This window comes from Microplitis mediator, chromosome 6 (assembly GCF_029852145.1).
Source record: "Microplitis mediator isolate UGA2020A chromosome 6, iyMicMedi2.1, whole genome shotgun sequence".
NCBI classification, from domain to species: Eukaryota; Metazoa; Arthropoda; class Insecta; order Hymenoptera; family Braconidae; genus Microplitis; species Microplitis mediator.
The window spans coordinates 104,501-120,802 of record NC_079974.1 but is presented as its reverse complement, the minus strand read 5'-3'; the positions used below and the strand labels follow the sequence as shown (position 1 = coordinate 120,802).

At 31.0% G+C, this 16,302-nt stretch overlaps 2 protein-coding genes across 2 annotated transcripts; one reads left to right on the top strand and one right to left on the bottom strand.

Annotated features, from left to right (window-relative positions):
* The first annotated feature begins 1,221 nt into the window (after nucleotides 1-1,221).
* Nucleotides 1,222-4,991, top strand: LOC130669589 (uncharacterized). Its single transcript, XM_057472572.1, has 5 exons — nucleotides 1,222-2,214; nucleotides 2,375-2,659; nucleotides 2,735-3,153; nucleotides 3,224-3,378; nucleotides 4,434-4,991. Exons 1-5 carry the CDS (start codon nucleotides 1,551-1,553, stop codon nucleotides 4,738-4,740), a joined length of 1,830 nt encoding a protein of 609 aa, XP_057328555.1. The 5' UTR covers nucleotides 1,222-1,550; the 3' UTR covers nucleotides 4,741-4,991.
* A 6,543-nt stretch (nucleotides 4,992-11,534) lies between these two features.
* LOC130669984 (piwi-like protein Siwi) lies at nucleotides 11,535-15,866 on the bottom strand. Its single transcript, XM_057473152.1, has 11 exons — nucleotides 15,741-15,866; nucleotides 15,021-15,158; nucleotides 14,813-14,927; nucleotides 14,602-14,721; nucleotides 14,306-14,529; nucleotides 14,050-14,235; nucleotides 13,812-13,985; nucleotides 13,458-13,740; nucleotides 13,029-13,381; nucleotides 12,547-12,955; nucleotides 11,535-12,470 (listed from the first exon to the last, which is right to left on the bottom strand). Exons 2-11 carry the CDS (start codon nucleotides 15,138-15,140, stop codon nucleotides 11,824-11,826), a joined length of 2,631 nt encoding a protein of 876 aa, XP_057329135.1. The 5' UTR covers nucleotides 15,141-15,158; nucleotides 15,741-15,866; the 3' UTR covers nucleotides 11,535-11,823.
* Nucleotides 15,867-16,302: the final 436 nt, after the last annotated feature.

The window sequence follows — 16,302 nt, the reverse complement described above, 5'->3', positions numbered from 1 at the left end:
TCGAGTAGTTAAATTGAAAATTAAAAATTACCATCATAGTATTGCACTTAGATGAAGTAATTGATAAGAATTAAAATTTAATTGTATTTGTTGTTGATTGAAAAAAAATAAATAATTTTCACCCGCCGATGGACCAAGGACAATATTAAGCGAATAAAAAATTAATTAATTATTGTTTTTTCTTTCTATATATATGTGTACACACAATTTATCGCACAAATGTTAATATATCAATGTGCAATTCATAATATGAATTATTAATATGTATAATGAATATAATTTTTCGAAAATAAATATTTTTTAAGCAGACTGAAGAATACAAAAAATATAAGCAAAGAAACGTAAAGAAAACAATAAATAATTTATTATAATGAAAATAATTAAAATTCTTAATAATAATAATTACAGTTAAATAAACTAAAGCGTACCTTCAAACAACTTCCGGTTGTGAAGTTTGTCTCTGATCATTGTAGAATGTAATTATAAATAAATAAATGAAAATAATTTTTTTTTTATAAATAAAATAAAAAGAAAAAAAGAAGAAATAAAAATTGACTTGTGTTATTTATCTTTAGATATTTAAGCTGTTATGAGTCATTGGATCTATTTAATTGACTTTAAGGATTGATAGTACCTTCCGTTGACTATCAATACACGCGCGTATCTTTACACAAAACAGCAGCTGTGTGATCTGAAGGTTTGAAGGAGCACACGCGGGACACGCGCCCCAAAATTTCAACGGTCGCAAACAGCTGCTCCGACAAAATTCAACTGTACGCTCGGTTTATTCAAACTTCTCATTCAATGTCCCTTTAATTATTTTAAATTTATACTTAATCAACAATTTATTCATTTAAATAATTTGTATCCATGTAGACGACAAAGTTATTTTATACAGCTATTCTATTTTAAATTTAAAAGAAGAAATGATACCGAGTACAGTAAAGAAGTAATGCAAGTTAAGTTAAATTTATTATATATATATATATTAAAAGTGAGCATAGAATTATGTTACGTATGTTGCGATAGTGGTAGGGGTAGAGGTGATCCCGGTGATCCCAAAGTGGAAGTGGTGGGCAATGTAAGGAGAAACGACACCGGGCCCGTATTACGAATGAACCCTGTGACTGCCTGTGACATGCAACCCCTCGTCCCCTCCACTGGCCAACGAAAAACCGTCATTCTGTTCGTTCTCTTCGTTCTCTTCTTACCAAGTGCCCCAAGTGCAGCTGCCACTGTTCTGTAATCCTGCACACTCACATTTAGGTTTCCAGTTCACTTTCAACCGCCAAACTCTCCGGTTTATTATTTTATTCATTTTCAGTTACAGTATTTTAAATGTTTTATTATAAATTAAATGAATAATAAAAAAAATGTGCAGTAAAATAAATGTAACGACACAATTTATCAGTGCGCCAATTCAGTCTGTTAATTTTTCTCTAGAAACTTGGAGAAGGCCCTCGGTAGTCAGTAGTGCTCTAGTGATTATCATTCGTCGTTATTGATATAATTTCAATAAAACTTTTCTTTATAAAAATTAAAAAAAAAAAATGTCACAATCAATACCGGGATATTGTTACACAAATCCATCGTTTTGCCGGCAATCGGAGCAGATACCTGATGATCATGGTGATGAATTGCCACCGCCACCACAGTTTCAAGAACCCGATGAACTTCCACCACCTCCACCTCCACCGCTGGCTCCGACTACCGTAACAACATCAATTCACATTCAGCAACCACAAAATTATGGCCAGGGACACGCTAATCCTGGATTCCCAACGAGATCTGATCCCGACGCTATTGAATTAGATCGTTATGCTAAACCACCAACTGATCGTTATTGTTATTTAGATGAAAATAAAAAGAAAGATATTATTCAGGAGAGACGTGTTATTTATGATCGCAATACTCGATCTAGATATGAATACATTGAAGATGACGAACCTTTGCCTCCACCTCAACCACGACTTGAGAGAAGAGCTTCTTTAACACGTTTTGAATTAATGAACCACCGTCAAAATTATCAATTCATTCGCCAAGGAAGTTATCATGGACAACAGCTGCAAGCTCTTGAGGATCGTAATGTAAACCAAAGAGTCCGTCGTTATCGCCAAGACGGAAATGACCGTTATGCTTTGGTGCCTGCAGATGAGGGTGCCATAGATGTAGAATCCAGTTCTTGGATAAACGCCGGACATTCTTCCCCTCGTGGTATGTATTATACTTCTTGTATACTTGTATATGTATATATTTCCTTCATTTACAATAATAATAACCGTATAAGTACTCATTAGTAAGCACTACGGGTCTTTGTTGTTATTTTCTATGGTTATTTACTGTCTATTCATTGAATCACCCCTTGGACTTTTAGGACGTTACGCAAGGGTACCCATGCAAGATGATGAACCTCCAGTATTACCAGATCGCAATAATTTTAACATTCAGCCAGAGCTAAGAAATAATAATAATAATAATAGTTTTTCATCAAGAAATAATCTTGCAACGCAAAAACTACACGAGATATTGACTACACCAAGAAAACCTAGATCTAAATCTGAAGATCGTAATTTATCACCTGGTAAAATTGACCGGGGAACGCCACACAGAGGAGGTTCTCAATTTACTCCGCCTATCAGTGCAACTACTTCGCCAACAGGTAATTCTATTTATCAGCTGCTTATAATTAGTAACTAATAAAATTATTGAATGTGAATTTTTAAATGTAAATTAGCTCGGGGAATAGTACCAGGTTCAAGTCGAAGAGAAACGCCAGTGGGTACACCCCAACGGGCATTATCACCATTGAGGGCTCCCCAAACGTCTACACCGAACAAAGAAACACCTTCAGCACGCAGATGTCTTCCCCTTAATGAACAACAGGACATCTGTCCAGCGAGTAATTGTGGCCGTGCACGATACTCACAACGTCGCGGTGGAACGACATCTTTGGCAACTTCTCCTACAGAATTATCACAATTCAGTGAACCACCGCCACGTTATGCATTCTTGGAATCAAACTCCGAGTCCATGCCAATGGTTATTGGATCACCAAAGTATCAAATATTGTCATCACGTTCTGAATCACAAGCGCAACTAAAAAGGAATCCGTATCAGAGTGTTGAAAGTGCATTTATTGCTAGAACAGCCGTAGTAAGTCATTATCATTCATTATTATTTATACTTATTAAATATAATTATATAATTAAATTTTTTTTATAAGGTACCTCCATTATCACCACCAAGCAGTGACGCTAATACGACATTAGCGAGTGGGTTAGAAAAGAATGAAAGAAAAAGCGCACCTTTGATCCTCGTATTAGTTGGCATTTTGACTTGTGGACTAGCACTTTATTTGTCATGGACACAAGGACGCCAGTAAGTATTTTTTCTACAATTTATGCTATATAGGGAAAATGTGTAAGATAGGATTATTGACGTTTATCTATTAGTCATATTGCATTCTATGATAAATCATTTTTATTGTATCTGCAATTCTTATATGGAATATTCTACCTCCGAGCCTTACATGTATTTCTACATTTGGGTAATTTCGTAGTGCTGCGTACGACTATTTTTTCAATTTAAAAAGTTGAAATTTAAATGTATTTGACATTACAGTCTATTTATTATTATTATTAAAGAATGGAGGGGAAAAACGGGGAACTTAAGAAAATATTAAATTTTCGGGGACTCAAATACGTTAAATCGTTTTTTTTTTTTTTTAATGATATTCAAAGTAAATAGAAGAAATTTTCATTTTTTTCGAGCAAAATGGGGTACCCCCTAAAAAAATGAAAACAATAAATTTCTGGAAATTGAATAAATTTGATAAAATTTAAATTTTTTTATATAAATAAAAATTACATTTCACATAATTATTGGATACAAAGAAAAATATTTTTAATAGTTTTGTATCATAAAAGTCATTAATATTTTTCGACTGACACTTTCGATTTTCGAAAAAGCTTAACTACCTAAATTCAAGTTAGTTTTAATTCCAAAGAAGATATTTTCAAAAAAGCAATCATATATTGTTTAGAGTAATAGATTAAAAAATTATTAAAAGTTAATTAAATTTCAAAATAATAAGAATCGTAAGCATTTTAAAGTTGACTATTGAAATACATCTCAAGTAATTTAACATGCAAGTTCTTTTATTGTAAATTGACAAGACCAAAAATCAAATTTATTTCTTATTATTTTTTTACAAAAACTAAATTTTTCGAAAACGGTAAAAGGAAGAAATTCAAAACAATGCTCAGTTATATTTACGAAAGTAATTTCGGAATATTTAAAAAACGTTTTCAGAAACAAATTTTTTTTATAAAATTTTGGGACTATCCCATTTTGCCCCCTTCCACCCCTATATGTTAATTTAATGTTTAAAAAATATTTGTAATTGTATTAAGATGATTTTATTGATTTTAAAGGTATTATTTGGACAGTGCGGCTGGTTGCGGGGTATGTTGTGCACTTGCAGGAGCTTGCCGCAGTCTTCGACGTCCTTGGACAGGATTAGGTCTTGCTGGATTATCAGCACTCAGCTGTGGTGGATTATTGTTGCTTGCTGTTAAGTCACCTCGTAAAGGAACTCCATTGCATGATATTACTGCCGGGGCACTTTGTGGGGTCTCTTTACTTGGAGCTGCTCTGGCTCTATTGGCTCTGCTTGCACCCAAATGCAACCTTGGTCGTCATCGTCGTGTTCACTCTTGGATGCCACGATTTTCCCCATAAAATACTCGAAATTTTATATATAAATATAAAAATATAAATCAAGTGTTTTTAAGTCATTACGTTATTTTATGGTCAATTTTAATGATAATTATTGATAAGCATGAAACACTATCGTTTTGTATAAAAAAAGTATTTTTAATTAATTTGTCAGTTTATATTTAAGTTTAATTATTTATCATGTACATTTTAAACTTTTAAATGATTGAACAATCGATAATGTTCATTTAAATTTTAAGCCCACACAATTTATTTTTTACACGAAATAAACAATTATTATAACAATTTTTTATGTCAATTATTTCAGATTTATAACAACTAAATTCAAATTTATAAATCGGAAAATTTAAATGTGAATATATTCATAAATACTTTAATTGATAAAAAATTTAAGAGTAAATATTTTTCTCACAATTTCAAAAAATTACCACTAAACACTTGCTAATTTAAAAAAATAAATTTAAGTAGCCGCGTTTATTTTTAATAAAAATTAACATCCTGGTGCTACTGGTCAGTAAAAATTTCAGTCTCTATTTAAAGACTATCTATTAAGAGAAATCTATTAAGATTTCATAGAAATCTAACTATCGTATTTGTCTTCATGACACAATTGTACAAACATTTTACCATTTTAAGTTTAAAACATATTAATTTTTTGAACTAAAAAAATGTCAACGGAAAGTGAACTTCACTTTTCGTTGACATTTAAAGCCCTGTAACTTTTTTCTCATTCATTTGACGTATATATGATATCAGATACTTTTTGAAGAAAATTAAATTTCCTACAAAAGTGTGGTCGTTAAAATTTGAAAAAAAAATTTTTTGATGCAATAAAAATGAAAAATAATTTAAAAAATTGAACACTGATGAAACTAAATTCTTGTTGATTTTCGAAGCCCCGTAACTTTTTCCCAGTTCGTTTGACGAACATAATGCATCAGCACTTTTTTGTAGAGAATTTAATTTCCTACAAAATCATACTAGGCAAAACTGAAAAAAAATTTTTTTCATAGTCTTTATAACGAAAAACTAAAATGAAAAATTTTCGCGTGTGTTTTAAATGGGAAAGGGGACCGCCCTTTGTGATTGCTCAATTTTAAAGATATCTGGCTGAAATTTTGTGAGGATTCTTTTTATAATAAGAAGTAACTTTTGAGCCCGTTCTCTGTCGTTATACAAAAGTGTTGAAAAGAATATTTTTAATTCAATCTCACCTTAAAACTTGAAAATAAATAAATAATACAAAATCCGATTTAAGGCTGGGCCGCACCTAACGAAGTCCTGAATTTTAGAATTCTAATTATTCATTAAATAATTATCATAACAGCAATTTTCTTAGCTTCCGACTAAAAGCAGAAGATGAACTTCCTCGGAAGATTTTCATCATCCGAGTCCCATAAATATTCGAAAAGTAATTAGAATTCTTAAATTCAGGACTTCGTTAGGTGCGGCCCAGCCTTAATTTCGGGTGTCGAATAGGCATTTTAAAATTATTTTTGACGGTTATGACTATAAGTAAAAAATTTTAAGGTCTAAATATTTAACTATACACTGTAAAAAGAGCGGTGTTAAAAATGGACTCATTTTAACTCCACCCGGTGTTAAAATAAAATTACACCGGTGTTAAAAATACCGGTGTTAAATCAGGATAACCGGTGTAAAAGCGGAGTAAAATCGGTGTAAAGGCGGGGTAACCGGTGTAAAAACGGAGTAAAATCGGTGTAAAAGCGGAATAACCGGTGTAAAAGCAGGGTAAACTGCGTCCGCTTGGATTATTAACTTTAAAGATTATAAACACACAAAAAATGTCAGTTCTTCATGAAAATTAATAAAGAATATCATTTATTAACAAGTATAGTGATCGAGTAAGTAAAAATATTCACAAAGTAAAATATTTTAACACTGGTAAAGAATATCTACACCGACGGCGGCGTTATTTTAACACCGGTCTAGAATATTTACACCGGTGGCAGCGTTATTTTAACACCGGTCTAGAATATTTACACCGGTGGCGGCGTTATTTTCACACCGCTTTCGGGGGTAAATTTAACACCGATAATTTTAACACCTACCCCGTTTGGACTTACCCCGGTGATTTTTTACAGTGTAGTATCTAAGCGGCACAAAGTAAAGTTGTTAGCTTTATATTTAATTTAAATTAACAATTAATACTTGTTGATATTTTGTTCAATCCAATTTAACAAAAATCTAAGGATTTCTTTAGCTGTGCTTACTGCAAAAATTATTCGTGAATTTAACTGAATTGTTTACTTTATCGAAAATTTTTTGGATCCAAAAAATATTTGTTGAATTGACAAAAAGAAATTAAATTTCTCGGAATGAAGACTATTCTATTAACGCATGAATTTTCGTATTCTCCAACTATGAAAAAAAAGTTGATTAAACCAAGAGAAAAATTTCTTGTTACTAGACAACGGCAATGGGAGTAGTTCGGTGCTCGCCACTAGACAGCGCCTACCATTTGTAGTGTCCCTGGTAAGAAACTTATTTCAGAAGTATTATATTCTAACTTGAGAGCGATTCTGACACCAATACTCTTCTGCTTGTCGACCGAGTATCAAATATTTCTTACGATGGTCAACATTTATGGAATCTTTTATTGTGCATGAATGACTCGATATAATAACTTTATTGATGATTTTAAATTGAAAGTAGAAAATATAATTTCATTAATATGCTGCCAGTCCAGACCAAGGATTAAAATTTTTGTGATCTTTTGATCATATAATTCTTCTGAATCTCTCTTGTTATCAGACGAGTTTAGAATCTCTGCAATAATGATTCATATAAAATAAACGATGAAAAAAATATTGCATTCACCACTCAAACTGTCGTTAACGTGTTCAACGATTATCTACCAGTGGATGACGACGAATCGGAGGTTGAACATTTATCTTCTGAATTTTCTACTGCTTCTTGGAGTTCTTCCGATGTAGAAACGCCACTTGTTGCTGCTCCTCCTTAGACCTGTACATTGCTCTGTTCAGGAATATCACTTGCTGACTTTTCTCCTTTTTCTTTTTTCTGTAAACGATATTCACCCTATATCGAAAATTACAATTGCAGTCTTCTTTGATTTTAGTAAGGCGTTTGATTCTGTTAGTCATATTAAATTAATAAATAAGTTAAGGAATATGGGTTTCTCTGAAGCCTCTATTTTTTGGATTTGGTCTTATCTTGATCAAAGAAGGCAATCAGTTCGTGATAATAATAAGGGCACAACATCACTATGGAAAACAATACAAAGAGGTGTTCCTCAAGGTAGTGTACTTGGCCCTTTATTGTATTCTCTATACGTTTCTGATCTTGGAAAATTACTTAACTGCAAATACTTATTCTATGCGGATGATCTTGTTATTTATTTATCTTGTAATATTGCTGATATTAATGATCGTGTTAGTGAGCTTAACAATATAATTAAAGTAATTTGTAGTTGGTGTGATGAAAATGATCTTAAACTAAATGCTGCGAAAACAAAGGCTGTAATTTTTGGTAGCTCATACCCGTATGAAAAAACAATATATGGTTAAAATATATAAAATCATATATGTTTTTGCAACAAAACAATATATGATATATTATATTGTATATTATAAAAAATTATATAGAGATTTTCGCAGATTTAATATAAAATTATATACAGTAGTAAATATATGTATTCCATATATGAAACTTATATGCTTTTTATATTTTAAGCTATATATACATTTACATTTACATTATAATATATTGTATTGATATATTTTCTTTTACATTTAAAAAATATAAAATTTTTATATGAAATGAAATATATGGTAGCATATAATTTATATTATATATGGCACCATATATTTTCTTTGTTATATTTAAGCATAGTTATATTTACGAAAGTAATTTCAGAATGTTTAAAAAACGTTTTCAAAAACAAAGTTTTTTGGAATTTACTCCTTAAGAATCGATTTTCATACAAGGAGCCCGGTATGGAAACAATATGAGGTGTAAAATCTACTCAACGAATGACCTCGTTACGACTTTCACTTTCCAGGGGTGAGTTTATAGCGCATCCTACGGGGCACCGTACAAATGCATTGTATGCCTATACAATATACCTATTAGGGTGATTCAAAAAACAAACAAATTTTTTTTTTTCTTCCAAAAGGTTCAAAAGTTTCTTTTAGATAAAAAAAGACGCCTGTAAAAATTATAGCTCTTAATATTAATATTAACATTGCACTTTTCTATTTCCCACACGGAAAGAATTTTCGTATGAGTATTGCCATGTTATTTATTCTAAAATTTACTCCAAATCGAGTAATCTTGAGCCATTACGACTTTTTACTTTCGAATTACGAAATTTTACTCTTTCACTGAGTAAAAATCAATCAGATCAATTTTTACTCACAATTACGAGTAAAAAATACACCTAGCGGCTGTCTAAATGAATTCTCTCTAATTCAATTTTTACTCGTAGGCTATGATAAAAAGTTGATGATTCAATTTATAAAATTTATATTGAATTACAATAAAAATTACAATTAATAGGCTGAAATTTCCATAAAAAAATCTAATAACCATCTAATTGCCTTAGAATATGACTTAAAATAAATATTATGAAAAAGAATAAAAAAAAAATTACTCTTATTGTGTTGAAAAAGAAAAGATACAAATTTTTTTTTAATTTTAAAATAAATATTAAGTCATAGAGAGATACAGAGATCGTCTTTTTTCCAAGCCTACGTTTGTGTGCGTAACACGTAAATTGTCGCGAGCAAAATAAAAGACATTTAATTGAAGCCGACATTAACGGAAGATTAATGGAGACTACTGAAATATTACTCTGCAGTTTAGAGTAAAAATTACTCCCATAGATAAGAAAATTTATTCGAGTTATAAGCAGTTTTTCATCAAACAGTTAATGGGTTTAAAAGAATGGTTTATTGGGGAGTAAAAATTGATAAATTAAGATGAGACATTCACAATAATCGATTAAATATAAGACTTTTAAAAAATTACTCAGTAGTAGAGTAAAACATTGTCTAGCAACGTTAATATTTAAACAAAAAATATTAAATTTAAAACAAAAAATCGGTCTGTTGTTTTCGAAAAAAAACGTTTTTTACCATTTTTTCTCCAACGATATCTCTCAAACGAATTAACCGATTGAGACGGTTGAGGTGGCAATCGACGCGTTTTATCAAGTTCTAAAGCTGATCAAATTTTTAAATTGATTTATCGAGTCGATTTTGAGATATTTCAAAAAAACTAAAAAAAAAAAATTTTTTTAATTCTTTCGACAACGGTTTCTCTTGAACGAATGAACCGATTTTGATGGTTGAGGTGGCATTTGACGCGGCTTATAAAGCTCTAGAGCCCAGTCCATTTTGGAATCAATCCATTGAGCACATTAAAAGTTATCCAAAAAAAACATTTTTGAAAAAACTTTATTTTTGGAATATCTCAGAACGAGCTCTACCGATCAAGCTCAATTTTCTTTCAGCTTCAAGGTATTGACAAGCCGCGTCGAATGACAACTCAATCATCAAAATCGGTTCATCTGTTCAAAAGATACAGGTATTTACAAACGTACATACATACATACACTCGGACATCATCGTGAAATTAGCCAGAATAGCTTCCTAGGACCTCAAAACGTCGACATCTGATGAAAATTCGATTTTCGTAAATCGGACCGAAACCAATAACTTCCCGAATTTTTGAAAATTTATAATTTTCTTAGCGGGAAGTTAAAAATACCATTTTTTTGCAACGGCCCAGGATTACTTGAAATTACAGAGTAATTTTTATCAAAAAATTCTTTCCGTGCATAAGAATAACATGGAAAAAATTTTTTTACGTATTCTGATTTTAATAAGCAGCTAACGATGCGTCATAGGAATAATTAGCAGGCATATTTTTGTAGGGAATTGAATGTTCTACAAAAAAAGATTCTTATCATTTTTTGAGGAATCTATTTGTTCAAAAGTTATTTGAGGTTGAAGTCGAATTCATATTAAATTTTGAGATTTTCTTACTTTTCCGGCGAAACTATCAGACCTATTACAAAATATCATTGGACCTTCTTTGTAGACAATTTTATTCCCTAGAAGTTATTTCGAATAAAGTTTTTTCGAATTCCGCATTGTTTTCTAGTTATTTTAATTTTAATGACATGCTCATAAAAAAAATAGTCTTCTGATCGATTTTAAGGGGTTAATTAAACCAATCTCACCTTAAAACTTGAAAATAAATAAATAATCAGAAATCCGACTTAATTTCGGGTGTCGAATAGGCTTTTTTAAAATTATTGTTTAATTTTGACGGCTATGACTATTAAACGATCGACCAGAAGATTTTTTATTGCGTCTAAATTTCTATTCCCAGTGAAAATGTAAATAGCAAATAAATCTAATTTATTTTTTAAATTTAGTAAATAGGAATTTTTCATTAAAAAAATATCAAGTGTTATTTTTAGAAATTAAAAGGGATTTTTAAATTTAAACTTACAAATACTTGATAATGGGATTAAAAATAAAATAATATAAAAATATAAACTTTTCGAAGAAAATTTATTTTTAACACAATTTAATGCAACAAATTATTTTTTATTTTATTAACAATCACGATTAGTTTATCTTTACTTACAATCCATTTTTAATTGTAACCATCAATAAAATATAAGAAAATATTATATTCTATTTTTTTCGTAAGTACATCAAATATTATTTTAGTCATTAATAATTCGTAAATTTCTAAATATATCAAAAACAATTATTTGATAATTAGTTTAGTCTTAATAGTATTTAGGTCATAAGTTTTTATAAACTAAACTTTTTCAATTATTAAAAATAATGAAGTATTAATTATAAAAATTAAACAAAAAAATACATACATGTATGTAATTAATTAAAGAATTAATTCGATATTTATAAAGTTTTTAGTACATAAAAGTACCAAATTTTTCTAATTTTCCATTAGAAGAAATGTATATTATTGTAAAAATATTAATTATTAATAAGAAAATTAATTTGAATATAATTAAAGAAAAATATAATGGTCATTTTTCGTCTTTAGTTTGCTTAACATACTTTATAAAAAGTATAAAAGACTTTCCAAGTGGCTGCTTGGTGATCGATGAATACTTTGAGCTACAAGGAACGCTAATTTATGAGCGTACTGACAAGGTGCCGGTACTCTGACAGTTCCGCTCCAATTGAAATACATGTGGGCCAACTGGAATGTCAACCGTTGGATACTAGACACATCCAACCCAACATTATCATAAATAACATTGTAAGCAGTAGGTGAGACAGATCCTTGTCTTACACATTGAGACACAATGAAGAAATCGTATCTCCATGGATTTGTAATGACATCATCAACGACTGTACCAGGTGGTGGATTTTCACGATTGTAAAACAATCGTGTGTTGATGCGTTTTGTAACGATAATGAAAGCCAGCCTGACAAGATCAACAGATCCATACAACTTGGTAAGAGCGGCATGTAAATGATTTACTTCGTGTTCCAATACGAATGGAATCTGTCCGTCACCTACACCATCACGATAGATGACAATACGGGAAGGAAGTTTCCCTTGATTTAAAGTAGAATATTTACGAAGCGCCTTTATCATATTGACACTGAATTCATTGGTCAATTCTTCATTGCTACGATGAGCGCTGACAGCTGAAAAGTATCTAGTCATTCCACGATCAAGTGATGCAACCATAGCACCTGAAAACAATTCAATTAATTATTTAATTCAATTCTTCATTAGTTTTATTCTTGTAATAATAATAAACTAACATACCAAAGTCAGTTCCACGCTGATTAGGATCGTGACAAACATCAAATCCAACCACCATCAGTCCTGACATTCCAAAGTCAAGACTCCAAGGAGCCCCACCAATCTTACAGTTCATTTGTATTGCTATTTTAGTAGCAATTGACATGGCTCCTTTAGATGCTAAATTTTTTTGAAGTATAACTTGATTCGGAACAGGACGATCAAGACAGCACTTTTTCTTAATAGCTGAATAAACATCAGCACGAGATCTAACTGAAATACAGCAAATGAGTTGTGGAACTGTGCGGCTCATTACACGTTCTAGTTCTTCGGCATATGATTGAGCCGAATCATTACGAATTTCACAGACTTTCGGTTCACTAATTGCGAATGACATTCCTCTACCAACTTTAATTATGTTGTTAACAAATGTCTGTAATAATTTTATAAACATATGATTAAAACTCAAAATTTGTTAAAAATATTAGAAAGACATTAAACTTTACCTTTGCATCAGATCTGGCACGTTCAGGAACAATGAGAATCCAATCGGACAACTTAGTGCAGATAATTAACTTTGCGTCGCGGAAATGTCGAGTCCAATCAGCAGTTTGAGTAGCTGATTGTTTCATGTTTCCGAAAATAATGTTCTCCGGAGCTATTACCCGGGCGGGAATTTCAACCAATTTGTTATCCAATTTTAAATTCCACTGACAAAACTCTTCAACAACAGTTGGTTCATCTTGCAACCGTTTATTGAAGTGTAACAATCTTTCAATACGTTTGGCAGGACTAAGACGAGTAAATGTTGCTAACTTTGCCATCAACTTGTAGTCAGTACGCATCGCGTCAGTCAATCCTGAAAATAAATTTAAAAAGTCATTAGTTAAATTTATTATTATTTTATTTTATTTTTAATAAAATAAATATTTTACCGGTGGCCCGACAGAGTTCAGGAATCAAATAAAGTAACTCATCTTTCCCAGCGCGGCGATCTCGCAGAGGTAAACGAGCAACAAAAAGTGGTTGCGATCGATTACTAATATTAATGCCGTACTTGTTACGATAGTAGTCCATGTAACTAGTTGGCGTTTCTTCCTTTCCCATTTTGAATGTTGATGTTGGATTTTTTGAAAAATCAATATCATCAATGCGGTAGGTGTTATTATTATAGCCAGTCAATACCGTTATTCCGATTACTTCAGCTTTGCAGGCTCCCTAAAAATAAATAAGAATCAATTACATGAAATTTATAATAAATAGATTAAAAAATATCCCGTTAAACTTACTTGGACATCACCACCACGAGCATTAGCACGAACTTTACTCAAAATATCCAATAAATTTTCTTGACGCATTACTTTGTGGGTGATTTCCACTCCCATCAGAACATCACGTTCATGTTGACGAATTGATGTTTGATAACCTGGCCACAATTCGAACCTGTATTCAGGAATTTCCACCTAAAACAATTAAAAAATAAAAATTTATCTTCTATTAATATAAAATAATTAAATAAAAATTTACTTTTGCACGAGCATCGAAATAATTGCGTCCGACTAATTGAAGGCGGAGATGCTCCAATCCTTTACGAGCGATGATGTTGAAAAATTGTGGATAATGCGGGTCACCCTTGGCTAATTCTCCTACTAATCGAATACTGATTGTAATTTTAGTATTGTCAGATTGTCGTTCCGAAAATAATTCCATTGACTGCAATGAAAAAAAAAAAACAATCACACAAAGTAGTACATTAAAATTTTAAAATGAATTAAAAACTTACCACTGTTTTAGAAACTCCGTGATAGCGATTGCAAGTATACATAACACTGCCATCAAACATGTAAATTCCCAATCTCTTTTTATGAAGACGAAGCAGCCCTTTGCGAACGACAGTTCTGTCTTCTTCAGGAGCGAAATCAACTCGATATTGCAATAAACACCAATCCGGAGCGCTTAAAATCTTGAAAAAATTGGCTTGCAATTTTATTGCGTTGCCACTTGTTCCTGTAATATAATTATTAAAAAAAAATGATAATAAAAATTTAAGTAAATTTATAAAAGAAAATATGTACAAACCTTTTTTTGATGTTTTGACATGAGCAGGTCGTGAGTTTATAAGATCTGCGTTTATCATTCTGCGTCCTCGCATTGCTCCACGTCCGACAGTAGCTGATGAAGACATTTTACCACTACCTCCTGGACAACATATAAACATAATATTTATGTTTAATTATTTAAAACATAAAAACATTTTTTTTTTCGATCAATGAAAGTAAATTTTACGTACCAACTGAAACAACATCTGAAGAAGTAGCGGCTGGACGTTCAACTCCTGGTTGACGATCAACGCCAGCAGGTGCACTCATGGCAGGCTCTGGTGCAAGAATGATTCGGCCTACATTCTGTCAAAGAGAATATTTTATTTTTCTCTTTTTAATTATTATGATCGATTAATATATTAACAATTAGATTTATTATAATAATTAATAATTTACCGGCAGAGAGTCATTTGGCGATGAGCGAGGAGTTTGAGCTACTCCAGGACGACGTGCCCAAGCTCCTTGAAGTGGTTGTTGGGGTGTCGAACTTGCCCTTCCTCGGCTTCTTCCGGTCATTTTTATGCTAAATGGAAACTTTAAAAAGAACAAAAAAAATTTTAATATTCATAAATATTTATAATAATAAATTATTTATTATATATGTTTACTTTATATAATTATAATCGATAATAATTATATTAAGTATTAAATTAAACCTTCAGTTTATTTTGTTTGATTGGAAAATTCTTGGTATTTTATATATCCTATTACTATCAGTGAGAAATTATAAAGGAATTGAAAAGAATAAAAGTTGATTATGGATTAATAAAATACCGGGAAAGACTCGACTTTGAAACAAAGAACCGAATTCTTTACATTTTTCGTCCAACGCCATTAGCGCCAATAAAATAATTAAATTTGAATTATTAATTGTTCTAACGATATAAAACTTATTACGCTTTAAATTGAATTAAATTATTAGTAGAAAAAAAAAACAACGCGCATTTTTTACACTCAAATATTAATGTATAATATTTTTTTAATATCAGTGTAATATTAAATAAGATTTGTAATATATTTATAGCAAAAAAAAAAAAATTATCAATAAAAGAATTAATTAATTAAAAGAGTAATGCATTTATCGAGATGGAAAAAAGAATTTAAAAAAAAACTCACCAATATATATAATGAAGAATACGCGTCCTCTTCACGTGAATGCTCAACAAGCTTTGATATAAAGTCGGAAGCTCAAGCTTCCATCTCCTTGCGGCTCTTGCCAATTAAGGGTCATACTTTTGCAGCTTGAATAATAGAAAATCTTAATTCGAGTAGGATCGGTTAAGCTCGGAAAATTAATGTCTAAGTACAAGGATTTAAATATAAATATACAGCAAACTTATGCATTTTTTGTTTAATTTCATGTTAATAATTAATTGAGCACTGTAAAAAATCACCGGGGTAAATCCAAGCGGTGTAGGTGTTAAAATTATTGGTGTTAAATTTACCCCCGAAAGCGGTGTGAAAATAACGCCGCCGCCGGTGTAAATATTCGGTACCGGTGTTAAAATAACGCCGCCACCGGTGTAAATATTCTAGACCGGTGTTAAAATAAGGCAGCCGCCGGAGTAGATATTCTTTACCGGTACAAATATTTTACTTTGTGAATATTTTTACTTACTCGATTACTATACTTGTTAATAAATGATATTTTTTATTAATTTTCATAAAGAATTGACAT